General features: G+C 32.8%; 1 protein-coding gene across 1 annotated transcript in view; it reads left to right on the forward strand.

The window, feature by feature from the left end:
* LOC132918031 (uncharacterized) overlaps window positions 1-11,997 on the forward strand; it is a 225,907-nt gene extending 213,910 nt beyond the window's left edge. Inside the window, exons 18-20 of the mRNA XM_060979081.1 lie at window positions 5,319-5,354; window positions 8,157-8,219; window positions 11,877-11,997. Of these exons, the coding sequence (XP_060835064.1) occupies window positions 5,319-5,354; window positions 8,157-8,219; window positions 11,877-11,968 (191 nt within the window). The 3' untranslated portion in view covers window positions 11,969-11,997. The remainder of the gene's footprint in view (window positions 1-5,318; window positions 5,355-8,156; window positions 8,220-11,876) is intronic.
* Window positions 11,998-15,673: the final 3,676 nt, after the last annotated feature.

A 15,673-nucleotide genomic window follows, 5' to 3' on the forward strand; every position in this document is an offset into this window, starting at 1 on the left:
TCGCCGGCAACTACACTACCAACCTTTCTTGTTGGTTGTGCTGCACCAAGCTTTCTCAAGAGTGACCAATTTTTCCTACTTGAATGCGTATAATCCATTTCTCCCATTGCAGTTATCCATCTGTTTCTATTAAATCCTAGTTACGCCCATGAATAACTGATAAAACTGAAATTAAAATTTTTTTAAATACATTATTATTATTATTATTTACTATAATTTTTACAGCTTTTTACAAAATTAGTAAAACTTACAAATACATTATTCCAAGTTCTAAATAGATCGCCAAGTAGTATTCCAATTAATAGTAGTATTTTCATTAATACCAATTTAAATGAAACTTAATTTAAATAAATAGTTAAACAAAATACGTCATAAAAAAACTACTTATGATTACCCATCATAATTATTATAATTTTTACTTATTTAACATCTTTATACTATAGAATGAATGTTTTAATATTTAATTATATTATGAATGTTGGCGTATGACGTATTTACTCTTTACGTTAGTAATAAAAGTAATAGAATAATTGAATTTTCAATCACATAAAAGACGACTTAAATTAAACTAAATGTCAAATTATTTTTTGTTTAAAAGTTATAGCACATTTTTGGCATATTATTAGCATAGGCCACAGCACTAAAAAGTAAACACTCTTATTACATATCTATTTTTATTGGGAATACCTAACGATTTGTTTCGATGACAGTTTATCTGTGATTAAAGTATTGTCATTTGTCACGTGTAATGGCTTAGGAGGTATTTTCATATTTATGATATTGTTATCATGATGAAACCACAATAATAAAAATTTAAAATGATAATTCTATCTGATTTATTATTAATCATAATTTGTGATATTACGGATACTATAGTGCAGCGGTTCCCAAACTGTGAGGCGCGAGCCGCATGGCAAATATTTACTGTTAACTTATATTGTCATAAAAATAAAAATGTTTGTATATTTAAATACTATAAATTTGTAATTTAATTTTTTATGGGAGGCGCAATTATTTTATTTTTATTTTTAGGGTGGCGTGAACTAAAAAAGTTTGGGAACTGCTATTATAGTGGCATAGTCCACGATAGTCCATAGTTCGTATTCCGTATTCTTGTAGGTAGTAGGAGGTTGCTGCTAGTCTCACGATTCAGGCCCCAGCTTCTAACAAAGACCTTCAACGCGTGCCTGGCTGCTAGAGAGTTCCTGTCTCGCTGGAAGACCGCTAGACTAGTCCTGATCCATAAAGGACCCGGCAAGCCAGTAGAAGATCCATCCAGCTTCAGGAATCTGTGCATGTTGGACTCTACCGGCAAACTCTTGGAACGATTACTGCTTGCTAGGCTGAACGAACACCTTGACGGCACGGGTCAACGGTCAGAGGACCAGTATGGCTTCCGTAGCGGCAGTTCGACAGTGGACGCAATCCAGCGTGTGCTAGAAGCCGCGCGCCGATCAGCGACCGGCACCTTACGATACCGCGACATCTGCATAGCCGTCTCGCTAGACGTAAAAAACGCGTTTAACAAGGCTCCGTGGGCCAAGATCGACGTCGCACTACGAGCTAATCTGGTCCCTCCATACCTCATCAAGATGCTGCGATCGTACCTCGAAGACAGGAATCTGCTAGTCGGTTGGAGTCTGCAAAGCAGGATCACGACGTGTGGTGTCCCTCAGGGCTCGGTTCTCGGATCAGCCATTTGAAACGTCTTCTACGACGACCTCTTTAAGATCGACACTCCACTTACTACTGTCCAATTAGTAGCTTTCGCTGATGACGTTGCCGTCCTAGGCATCTCAAGAACAGGCAATCGAGCAGCAGCTCTTCTCAATCCAGTACTCCGGGCCATATCGTACTGGATGCGAAACAATGGTTTGAAATTAGCACCCCAAAATATTGAGGCCATCGTCGTGACCAACAAAAATGTCTATGTCGACCCGGAATCAATCCCGATCAAGCGCCACATCCGGTATCTTGGCGTAGAGTTGAACTCTCGGCTGTGCTTCACCAGGCACATTGCGGCAGCGTCAGCTAAAACAACTGAGTCAGCCAGGGCGATCGGGCGGCCCATCACAGGCCAAACGTGCGCTGCTGGGCTCAGTAGCAAACATCAAGCTCCTGTACGCCTCGCCAATCTGGGCGTCAGTGGGCATCAAGATGGCCAAAAACTACAAGGTTATGGCAAGAGCACAGAGGACCTCAGCCCTCCGGATAATCAGAGCCTATCGCACAGTATCCGCCGAAGCTTCGTTTGTGCTCTCGTTCATGAATCATGATGCCGGCCGACCTCCTCGCTCATGAACGGGAAAGAGTTAGGAATCGTCAGGAAGACCAGGGAGAAACAACGGCTAAAATCAAAACTTCGGAGAAGACAATGTCCGTCAGATCCTGGCAATCGAGGTGGGACCGCTCAGCGAACGGCAGATGGACCCACCGGCTACTGCCCGACATTACTCGGTGGCTAACCAAACCGCCAATGGATTTGACGTTCCACATGACGCAGACGCTGTCCGGACATGGGTACTACCAGGCATACTTTTACAGGATGAACCGTGCCGACGACAGAGCCTGCGTTCACTATGGTCATCCGGAGGACGACGCAGAGAACACCACGTTTGACTGCCCCCAATAGGACGTCGACCGGGAAAGGATGCGGCCTTTCCTCAACGGTCGTCTACCTCGTCCCGAAGACGTGTCGGACTTGCTCTGCGGTCCACTCGGCGCCGAAGACCAACCACCAAACATCCGTGAAGCTTTCGCGCGAGCCGCGGAGAATTCATTGGAATGATAGAGAGCATTTTATCGGTCAAGGAGGAATCCGAAAGGGACAGACAGAGAAGAGGATAGTCCCGACTCAATGTAACCACGACAACCTCGGAGGCGCTACTGACCACTCCGTGCTATCCCCTTATTATGGCGCCACTGGAAGGAAGGACGATCACGGCATCGGAGACGAGATTCCAGAGCGATGGACTGCGGTCGACTCACGATAAGGACTAGGATCAGCACGATGTTAACTAAATGTCTTATTACTGTAACCGATAAATGTAAGAGGACAAGTCGCGGGGACTTTCCCGACTGCTTCCATTATAACAAATAATTTATTATTAAATCCAATAAACGATGGCGGTGCCATGGAAGTAATGCGAAAGCAGTTACTACGGCGCCGTCGGATCAAACAAAAAAAAAAAGGTAGTAGGAAGTACAAATTAAACTACAATGATATTAGTACCTTTGGTCGAACAATAATGATTTATAATTTGAACTACTGGTCTTTGCAAGTAAAAATTGTGTTCTAATCAATGCCTCACAGCCGTAATAATCTTTGGGACTAACACCTGAAAACCTCAAACCACCCAACTTTGAGCAGCTATAACTCGCGAACGGTTAAATGAAAAATTATGATTTGAACTTTAGAATTCATAAAAAAAATATCCCTCCTATTTTATAACATTTTAAGTATCGGTTGACATTTGAAAATCAAAAATTTATAGAGATTGCACTATTAAATATAAAGGTGAAAGAAATTAAAATATTATATTTATAGTTCTAGAAAAGTATGAAACTAAATATTTTGAAAAAAAAACATGTAAAAAGTCAATAATTTTTGAAATAATGAGTGTTGTTTGATAAAAGAATATAATTTTCAATCTATTTTGTAGTATATTAAATATATGGTAAAAAATAGTAAATTATGAATCATCCAAACCATTTTGAGTGACTAAAATATGATATTAAGAATTTATTATACAATTTGTTGACTGTTTTGGGGATTTAAAAATAGTTTTCGATCGTGATTTTTTGTAATATCATCACAAGGTTATTCCAACATTTACAAATAATCTAAATCACTCAGTTTATTTGTTATTTTTTTATGTATATTTATTATATTCAATTACGAAGTATTACTGATTAAATTATAAAATTGTTTACGAAATTTAAAATTGTATCAAATTAATTGTAGGAGAAAAGATATTTTTAATTGTTATTATGTATATGAACACTGGTAAAACAAATAAGATTCACTTCGTAGTATTTCTTTTCATTTACCGTTGGACAACTTTACTATACTATCATAAATTGCGCTAATTCTAATTTATCTTTGAATCAAATAAAATAAATTCTACGTAATCATTTATAAATAATACAATAGACGCAACAAACAAAGAACAATTATAATATAATACTATAATATTATAATTAAAATCATTTAAATGATCTAATAATTGTTATATATTAGAATAATATCACATTTATTTTTATTTTGTACTATATATTTGTTCGAACCCGAGCCTTTATCGCGCCGATGACAAGCAGTGTGTCCGTTTTAACACCTATCCGTTGTCACCCCGCTGGCTTCTGACGCCGAAGTGCACTTGCGCGAAATTTTGGCGACCGGCGTCGCTGAACGCCGGTTTTCCCGCAGTCCGGCTGGTTTGTCTTTTTACCACCGCCGTCCGGTAAAGTTTGCCGTGACCATGGGTGTAGTTTTGCCCTTTTTGGTACCACGTGGATGTCGTGTCGGCCAAAAAACTCCTGTTGATGATTGTGCATTTGTCGTATGCCGACGGCATTTTAATTATTATATATTGACGTCGATCCTTTTTTTTAAGTATTATTGTGTGTGCGGGTTCGTTCCTCGGACATCACCCGTCGCACGTTAATTACAAGTGCCCGCATTTTCGTGTGCGTCTGCTTTATATTATTCGCGGAGCTTCTCACGTGTCGAGAGACACGTTAAAACACCGCGACGTCAGAGGTCAACGATCTCACCTCCGCTGAGTCATCTACACAGTATTATTTATTTTGGCGACATCGCGGGATCACGGACTACTACAATATCCGTCATCTCCGTAGGATCCCGATATCGAGACGTGTGACCAGTGGTATCGTTGAAATTATTATTTATTATTTACTACTGTATCTATATTGATTTGTATATTGCACACCTGTTGTGCCCGTTATATTATACTATAATCATTTGATGTTATATTGTTGATAGGATTATTATTATGGCAATTGTCTGAAGAGGCGTCTTCGGCGTTGTCTCATTATTATATATAGTTTGTGTTTTACGTATCAATTATTTATTATATACTATGTTTTGGATCCTTGTCATTTGCTCCCACACATTCGCGAGTCGTTCAGTAAACTGCTAATGTAAGTGCTGGCGGCGCAACAATATTTAATAAAAAAAGACTAAAAGTTTTGATTCGGGGCCCTCTTTAATAATATTAAAATAATTATAAAATATTCATATAATTAACAATAACAATTCAATAAGCACTAAAAAAAAAAATTGTTTTTTTATGTTACAGATATAAAAAGTGTTGAATTAAGTACTGCACTTAAACGTAAGTTTATAAATAATTTTACAAAAGATAAATTATAAGTGGCGGAAGCATGAGCAACTTTAAAAACGTAATGAGTTAAATGATTATCGTCTTCCAGGTAAGCACTTATAAAAGCTTTACCGGATCATAACCGTTAGCTGATTAACTAACTGAAAAAGTGGGCACTTATATCCTACACCAGCTAGATTTCAACTATATTCTACACTTAGAACAGAAGAAAAAAATTCAGAATTACCAAAACATATTATTCACAAATATTTCAATTTTATGACTTAAATTTGTGTTATGGTGAAATTGGTAAATTGGTTCAGTATTTTCTTTGCAGAGTACTAGTTGAATTGAGATTTGAGTCGGTGAAAATTGTTCGCGTTTCAACGTATTGTTGGCATTTGATAACAATGCGATCGATTGAAATGTTTTCTTTACATGTCTCGTATGTTAAAGCAGGTTTTTTGAAGGTAAGAAAGGAGTGAGTTAAATGCCTGTGGCCTATTCTGATTTGGGTTTTTTTATTCTGTTGGCTCTTGTAAGCAATAATACTTCTGTTTCTATCGGTTATTGATGTATACAAATTCTGCAAAAACATAATACATTCAGTTATTATACACTCAAAGAAAATATAATTTTATTTCTATGATTTTATTCTATTGATTTACATTGATGAAACATCGTTTGGTTATAGGTTCTGCCGCATCATATTACAAAATAAAAATTAATAAAATTAATAATAATATAAGAATAGTCCGGCAGTCTATTCCCGACCCGAAGTCGCACACCATCCGCTTGCCTGTGTTCTCGTTCTACTGGATATTGTTTATCTAAGGAGGGATTAGTCGGCCGGTTTCAGCATAATAAGTTCTGAATCATATCGTCGAAAGACTGAATAGTACGCTAGGAGGCAGCCTGTAGTCGGACATTCTAAATAAATAATAAATCCTGAACGCCGCTCCGGGAGATGTTTCGTTTGACGACAAACGCTTTCACTACCATACGGAGTGGATTACAATATTACAATCAAAAATTGTGTGTTCAAGAGTGTTCCACGGGCATTACAATACCGGTGTTTACTAGTTGCGGTCTAAACCAAAAATTACGTACTAGTTGCGATCAACCAAATAAAAGGTTCTCTACTAACTGCGGTCACTGTTTGTGCTTTTATAACCTAATTGTGGGATAAAATCACAACAATTAATAAATATTTCTTAAATATATAGTATTTTTATATTTCAAAAACAACAGTGATCAGTAGAATTATAATTATCATAACGCCTTTTATGGTAACAAATTACGGTGACGTTGATAATCATACTAAACAGTATATTAAAGTCATATAGTATAAACTGGATTATTTCGACTTGATTCGACATCTAGTTGCTTAAAATTCAATTAAAAAAAGTCGTCAGTACAATACATTTACAAAAATCGAATAATAGAGTAAAATTAATTAATTAACAATTCCTACAATTAAAAGCAGTATGTGCATTGTAGTTACTACGTTTACCGTTATAGGATCAATATATTAAATGTTTTTACTGTATTTCCTGTTATATTATAATATTTGTTACATAACAATCCAAACCGCATATTATAGCTTAGTTTTTTGAGTGTGTGTGTGTATTATATAGACCTATATTAGTCTGCGATCCTTTTGGCTGTAAAAGTACAAAAAGATTAATTTGTTTAATTTGTTTTCTTTTATGAATTATTAGTATTAAAATAAAATTTTCTTCTAGTAACACTACAACATCTACAACTTTATTATTATCATTTACCGCGCAATTGCCGTAACTTATTTTTGTCTATCTAATGATGACTTGTCATTATATTATTGCGGTAGTTGAATTTTATATTATTTTATAATGGATGACAATAGTAATCCACGCGACATACGCAGGGTTAAGTTAATAATGTTATTTAGGTAATGAACTGTAAATTATTTTTAGTTTGTATAGAAGAAAAACGAATCCCTCTTCCCATGGTCACAACTCCAGTACGCCCTTGTTATGTCGTGACTTTGGTAATTTTTTTAAAATAATACTTAACTTTTATTTAGAACAATATTAATTTACTGATGTCCACCGTGCAGTTCCTATGAACAATTTTGAGACCAAACTGCCTTAAGTATTGCTTAGTAAAATTAATATGATTAAGAAGTATATTTTTTATTTGTGTAAATTGATTACTGTTGTAGTTACTGCATTGTCTACTAACAGTGTTTTATGATATTGATAATACTGCATTTTATACATTGTAACACTATATGATATAATGTGGGTAATGCTAAAGAGAAACGCAGTAACTGAAATGTTATGTGAAAATTGTTAAAAATAATTTATTAATCACAAAGTCATCGCTTAGTACTCGCGTGTTGGATATGAGGTTAAATGTAATGTAGTTGTTATTGCTACCAAAGTAGGCGTCGATGATCTCACAGTCTACAATTTCGTAGGGCCAGAGTCGGAGAATATTATATCAATGACTTAGATCGACGCTTCTTTTTAAAAGGTAGCGAGTCGTCCAACGTTAGTCATAAGTAGTAAAATCGTTTTATTTTGAGCCACCTCACATTGTTACCATATTGTCACTGGGTTTATAGTTTTCCTTCTGGTGTGGAATCTTCTAGTGTGAACCAAATTAGTGGGCCTCCATCCATGACAAGGTGGGTTTCGTTTTTGGGGGGGTTATACTAATATTCTAAAAATAATCACAAGTGATATCCTCTACACTGAAGCTTTTAAAATATTAGCTAATTTAAAATGATTAAATTAATTGAATATGAACAATAGTAATTATTGTTTTCAGGGCAAATACTAGAAGATGAAGAGCTAGAATTCTTAAAACATTTAGCTAGTCTAGCAGAAAAAAGTGAGTAATTTAGAATGAAGATTTGAATATTTAAGATCTAATTCAGCAATATTTTCTTAATGCTTCCAACGAATTTAAAATACCTTGTAATAAAATCAAATCTAATAAATAATTTTAAAATGTTTTTTTTTTTTATATTGTTAATCGTGTGTATTATTAATGGGTGACTCCTCAGATGAAAGCTTTCTGTAAATATGTATTTATTATTGTCACAACGTGATTAATAATTAAATAAATCAATTTTTTATTCCTTTACCGCATATACTTATTGTGCTACATGGGTATAGATTTTGTATTTAAAAAAAAAAATGTAATGTTAAGAGAAATATCCTCCGTGGGGAACATCACAAATAAAATCAATGATAAAAGAAAAACAAGACTACGAACAACAATTATATGTCTATGATAATGAAGATATGAGCCAAACGATGACAATATAAATACACCAAATCAAGAATTTAACTTATCTCCCAATAGGAGTGTATGATGAACTCCATTAAATGCTTTGGTAAAATCTGTGTATATAAAAGTTATGCTAGTGTATGGGTTTTAAATTCATTATAATCATTAATCATTAAATACATAACTAAAAAAAAAACAAGGTTGAAGTGTTTGAACGGCTAAACCGAAAACTACACTATTCTTTAATTAATATTGAATAATAGATAAATGGAATGAAAGATTAATACATTTATAAAATTTATCTATATATAAATAAATATTGAAAATCATTGATGGTTAACGACATTAAAACATTTAAGTCTATTCACAGATTTAAATACAAGTTTAACAGTGCACTAAACATTTAAGTTATAATATTTCAGAATATATACCTACATCCAAGGGCTTAAAAAATATGAGCATCAATGGTCGGAGATGCTAAAATTCTCAAAACCATCTAATCTAATTGACTTATCGACATGAAATTTGGATAGACAATATTCAATTTGAATAATGAAATTTCATCAAATTAAAATTCGAATATTTGATTATAAAATAAGAGTTACCAGTTGAATTATTATATTGGCCTCCGTGTAAGCAGATCAAAAATGTTTAAAAAAGAAATTAGAAACTTCTTCATGAGTACAAATCACACTATTCAGATGTACTGTTTTAGTTATATCTGTATTCATCATATTTTTCTTTGCAAACTTCTATTCATTTTGGGATTAATACGAAATAAGATTCAGCATATTTAATGAATTTGTTATAACAATTTTGTATACATCAATTTTTATTTTGAATGAAACATCGAAAACTCTTGATGCCTTAAAGATAGTATGGCATATTCTCTTGACTCAGTTCTAATTAACATTATAGGCAAAATATACTGTATGAGTGCCGGATTTTTGGTATGTCAATGCGGGCACTTTACCTTATCGGTGCGCGACCCTCCTTTCTTCCCCACCACAACACATGAATAGCTCACCACCAGTCGTGATTAGTGCCACCCGTCAGTCTAGCTTCTCTGCTCTAGTCGCCTGCTTGTACTATTATGCCCCCGTCGTCGTCATTGTTGTGTCCGTCCGCTCAGCGTTCCTCTGTGGTGAGCCGATAAGTCGGGACGCGCTAGATACATCCCGTGGGCGTCGTAAGACCCTAAGTCGATCTATTACTATAATCCGTACTTCTTTGCCACCCGTGCGGTCAATCTGGGTATAGTCCACGTGCGTGATTACTGACATCGGCCGATTTTGTTATCTCGACGCGTAAACCGCAATCGCACGTGATATACCCGATGGTGGTGCCACCTCACGCTACACTAACGGTCGTTCGTCGGGGCCTCGTGGGTACGGTGTTCAACACCGCCGTCGCGCTGCTCAGATAAGATAATTTTTTTCCTATATATATTTATAATATATGTGTGTGTGTGTTTGTATAATTTGGTATATGAACGGTCCTTTTTGCTGTGACCTATTATATACGGCGGTCTGCGTGTTGTAGAGGCTTAGATATTCCCCCCTCGTCCTATTATTATTATTATTATTATTATATTGTTTCGTTTGATCATACGCCCCCCGTGCTCACTGTAATATATTATAATACTAAGCGATTGGTTGGGTGGTGTACTGGTGTAACCCAGAGTACAATAAACGGATCATTTACGGTATATGGCATTAGCGTTAATTAATCGGGGGGGGGGGGGTAGCGTTTAAGATACCTACTCTTGTATATAGATACTTTAAGGTTACACTCACGGAGCCACGCGTCCGCAAGTATCGTGCGGCCAGTTATATTGATTACGTTCGATAGCTCCACGGTGGTCAGTCAACATATACACTATAAACTAGTTTCAGAACAGAATGATGTAACACATAATAAAATGTAGGCATGGCAAAGTTAAAAACAAAATAATTCGTTGATTCGTATAAAATCAGCGTTAGTGAAATGTAATAAAAAATGAAAAACATTTAATGAAATATAATTAAAAACTGTGTAGTAATCAATAACGAAATCAAAATGATACCAGTATTCGGGAACCAATGGATGATGAACATAACTTCTATTGAATTAATGACTATTAAAAAAACAAAATATTTAATAATGAACGGATTATTGTCCTGAAAAAAGTTAAGAAACGCAAAAGGTTGTAAAAAATCACTTATATGTCCCATTGTCTCAGTATTGAAAATTGAAGAATACACCGAATCATGAATATCTGAGCAAAACGGTAATTTAATATACGGCAATTGATCCGTAAAAAGAAACGAAAAATACATCATTTTACATTATTAATTACTAATGGAAATAATTTTCAAAGATAAATCTTTTTATAAAGCATTGAGGACTACACCATCTCTTTAGCATAAACTTGTTAAAGTATATCTGTCGTATCTATACACATTTTTATTACCAAAACCTAACTAACAATCAAAGCTATCAATATTTAGTCAAGTTTCAGTTAAAACTATAAATATAAAATTTAATTTAACATTATACGACATTTACATTATATTTGAGAATTAACAATTTAATTCTCAAATTAGACTCGCTGTGCAAACTATTATTTACAATAGATGTTTTATGTACCATTTTCTTTTAAATTCATGTGTTTAAGTCACCAATGATAATTTTTAATTTTTTCTTAGTAATCCACCACATACCTCCTAATTTGTCATATAAAGCATTCTTTACATTATAACTTTTATTTTCTATAGGCGCGTAAAAATTTACTATTATAATATTATATAATATTAAGCCATCTGCACTTAAATTATATAGATAAAATTTTCTGTCACTAGTTTTCTGTTATTGGCTAAAACTTGATAACATTAAGTTAAACATTGTCATTAATTATAAAGTCTACTACTTTCATGATTTTATCCACCATTGTATAAAACAGTTGTCACTCATCATTATGACTTTATACCACGGACTAGTTAGTGTTCCAATCCTATACATCAAATACTCGTGCCAGGTTACAATATATATATATAAATTCTTAAGCTCCGCATTTCGAGTTATGTTTATCCAAAATCTTTATCGTTTTATAGGTGGAATGATAAGCCCCACAACCAACACCTATTAATGGATGACTCAGCACAAATAGACATCTCGGATTTATTAAGACTATTCCTCTTAAAAATTAAAATAGATATGCTCTGCAGGGATGAATTCAACTACAAAGTGAATAAACAAACTTAAAATTTTTTTCAGATCAATTTTTGAATCTTGTAAATGAAGCCCGTCATTTTTACCAACGTAAATATCGCCATACATGTATACTGAATGATTTTATTTATCTGTGAACACTTATAATATACCTATATAAAAGTATTTATTTGTTTAAACCTTTTTTATACAATTCAATTGACAATTTTAATGCATAACAATATATTTAAAAAAAACAATTAATGATTTATGAAATTTTTATTTTGTTTATTTTTATACCCAGCTTTTACTAGTAAGTATTTTGATTTATTGATATAAGTTTAAATTAACTTAACGTACAACACACTTATAATTGAAATATAATTATTGTTACCAAGATATAATTGACTATACATTGCAATTTGCAATATTAAAAATGTTAAAGTTAGCGTTATAATCTTAGTCATTGGCATATGTTTCAATTAAGAATGTCTCGAAGGGATTTCACTTGGATAATTATTCTTTGAATTGCAAACAAAAATGATTACTCAATTATATTTTAATATTTTTATAAAATTGGATTATAACCCATTAATCCGATGAAACAGTTCCGCAAATTTTTTTTAGGTGCTTAAATAAAGTTATTTAGAATGCAATTCTTAATGAAGATTCATATTCCAAACTAGCACATAATATGAATGAATTCGAAAACCTTTTAAATCAAAACAAAGCGATTAATAAGTGGTATTAAAAAGTGAATTTCGAACAGTGAGTTCGTTTTTCTTCTATTTTCGCATGATGAAGGAACGTAAATTAAATATGTTTCAATTGCATAAACACATCTCTCAAGTCAAAAGTTGTCAACGGAAACATAACTAAACTACATTTCAGGACAAAATCTAAACCAGTCTAAACCTGAACTAGCTAGCTATCTAGAAAAGTTATGGCCAATTCTAAAATTTAGTTATTTCGGTTATTTTTTTTTGCTTATTATTTATTTATTCTAAGTAGTATTTACATAGGATATGATCAACATAAAATGTGCACGGTAATGATTTTTTAAATAACAAACGCTATAAATCGTTCCATCAAATCAATAAATATAACAACAACAATATGTATAATATAATACTTTATTATGGTGATTTTAAAAAATGCAAATAATAGTAATTTACTTTATAGTACTATACTAATCTATTTTTCAATTGATATACAAAAAAAATAGGTAGTTAAAAATAAATATTATTTGTTACACATTAAAAATGTTATATTAATAATTAATTAATATCAAAATGAATATAAAATATGTTAAATTGGAATCTTATTAATAAATTAAATGTTTTAACTTTAGAAATTAAATTAATATATCGCGAAGTCAATTCTTCAGAAACAATTTATGAATGTGAAAAAAGTAATTATAACACTTATATATTCTATGAAACACAAAGAGCTCAAATTATATATTCACACAATTTCGTATTAAAGTATATAATTTTCGAATATTGAGGTTATTACTTGTTGAAGGCATTGATTAGTTAAAAATTTAAACAATATCTTACAATACTTCTAAAAAACCGTCACTAATACTTTCTTCATAAAATGAATTATTTATTAAATTCAAAAATGTTTTGCTACTTCATTATTGATTTAGGTATATAAAAAAAATATCAACCAGTTTGGTACAAGAAATATATAATTTGTTTTGAAATTGTTTTACTATAAATTATGTATAAAATACGGATTAAATTTCTCAAAAATTGATTCATTAAAATGTAATATATTAAAAAATCGCTAAAATGTATGTGTATAATAATAATTGTTTATACGTTAATTATATTTTTAATATCTAAATTTTATCTAAATAAGGTTATTAATTTATTAATCAATTAAAAATAAATATTTTTTTAGTTATTTTTCATATAAATATTATTTTTAATTTTTATTGACTGATAAAAAATATTGGAATATGTTATTTCACTAGACGTATATCAGTGGCGGATCCAAAGGAGGGGTAAAAGGGTAAATACCCCCCCCCCCTTGAGCTTATTACATTTAAATTTTATAAGTTTACTAGCCGACCCGTCACAGCTTCGCCCGTGATTGGTTGTTTATTTTGCCTTCGGACCATGACATGTAGAATTTTTTATTCAAATATTATTGTTTAATGTGATCGGCAAGTAAATATAAAAAACGGTTAATGAAAACGGATTGAAATTTTTCTAGCGTTATAAATGATAAAAATAAATACAGATAAAAAAGAAATAATTTATGGTTGATAAAGAATTTGATTGAAGTTGATGAAGAAAAAAAAGAATTAAAATAAGAATTTTACAAGACTTCTGAGTATATGATGTTTTTTGTTATATTTCCTGTTGAAATTAAAATCATAAGATGATTCGGGTCTCCAGTTCGAGAAAATGCCACGTATAATTGCCCATGTGAAAAGCACTCTGTACGAAGATCTACGCCAACGTACTTGAATGTTTGACCTTGTGCTTTGTTTATGGTAATGGCAAAAGAAACTTTAACCGGGAATTGAAGCCGTTTGAAAGAAAACGGCAAGTCAGAGGGAATCATGGGAATTCTTGGAATAAATGCAATTTCTCCTTTCGCTGGCCCTGTAAGAATTACGGCTTCTATAATATTATTTCGCAACGATTTTATTTGTAATCTTGTACCGTTACATAAGTTCGGTGGTTGAAGATTACGTAATAATGTAATTGGAGCACCAATTTTTAATTTTAGTTTATGAGGAGGAAATCCCGAAGGAGAAAAATAATTGAGAAATTCTTGTGGATAATGAATAGCATCATCTGTTGATGTAACTGTATCAATAGATAGATATTCACGTGAGTGTCCATCGAATTTTAGAAGGATGATATCATTAATTTCTTCTGCTGTTACATTTCTTGGAGAGATAATAGCTCTTTCACAAAATTCGATAGACACTCACGTGAATATCTATCTATTGATACAGTTACATCAACAGATGATGCTATTCATTATCCACAAGAATTTCTCAATTATTTTTCTCCTTCGGGATTTCCTCCTCATAAACTAAAATTAAAAATTGGTGCTCCAATTACATTATTACGTAATCTTCAACCACCGAACTTATGTAACGGTACAAGATTACAAATAAAATCGTTGCGAAATAATATTATAGAAGCCGTAATTCTTACAGGGCCAGCGAAAGGAGAAATTGCATTTATTCCAAGAATTCCCATGATTCCCTCTGACTTGCCGTTTTCTTTCAAACGGCTTCAATTCCCGGTTAAAGTTTCTTTTGCCATTACCATAAACAAAGCACAAGGTCAAACATTCAAGTACGTTGGCGTAGATCTTCGTACAGAGTGCTTTTCACATGGGCAATTATACGTGGCATTTTCTCGAACTGGAGACCCGAATCATCTTATGATTTTAATTTCAACAGGAAATATAACAAAAAACATCATATACTCAGAAGTCTTGTAAAATTCTTATTTTAATTCTTTTTTTTCTTCATCAACTTCAATCAAATTCTTTATCAACCATAAATTATTTCATTTTTATCTGTATTTATTTTTATCATTTATAACGCTAGAAAAATTTCAATCCATTTTCATTAACCGTTTTTTATATTTACTTGCCGATCACATTAAACAATAATATTTGAATAAAAAATTCTAAATATCATGGTCCGAAGGCAAAATAAACAACCAATCACGGGCGAAGCTGTGACGGGTCGGCTATATTTTTATAATATTTAATTGCACAATGAATCGCTGTTTCGTTGTCGAAACGCGCGTGTCAACCGAAAGGTCCGATAATGATTTATGGGATTCAATACGCGGAGTCACGCGTAGTTCTCGTTATCGCGATCG

Source organism: Rhopalosiphum padi, chromosome 1 (assembly GCF_020882245.1).
Source record: "Rhopalosiphum padi isolate XX-2018 chromosome 1, ASM2088224v1, whole genome shotgun sequence".
Lineage (NCBI taxonomy): Eukaryota > Metazoa > Arthropoda > Insecta > Hemiptera > Aphididae > Rhopalosiphum > Rhopalosiphum padi.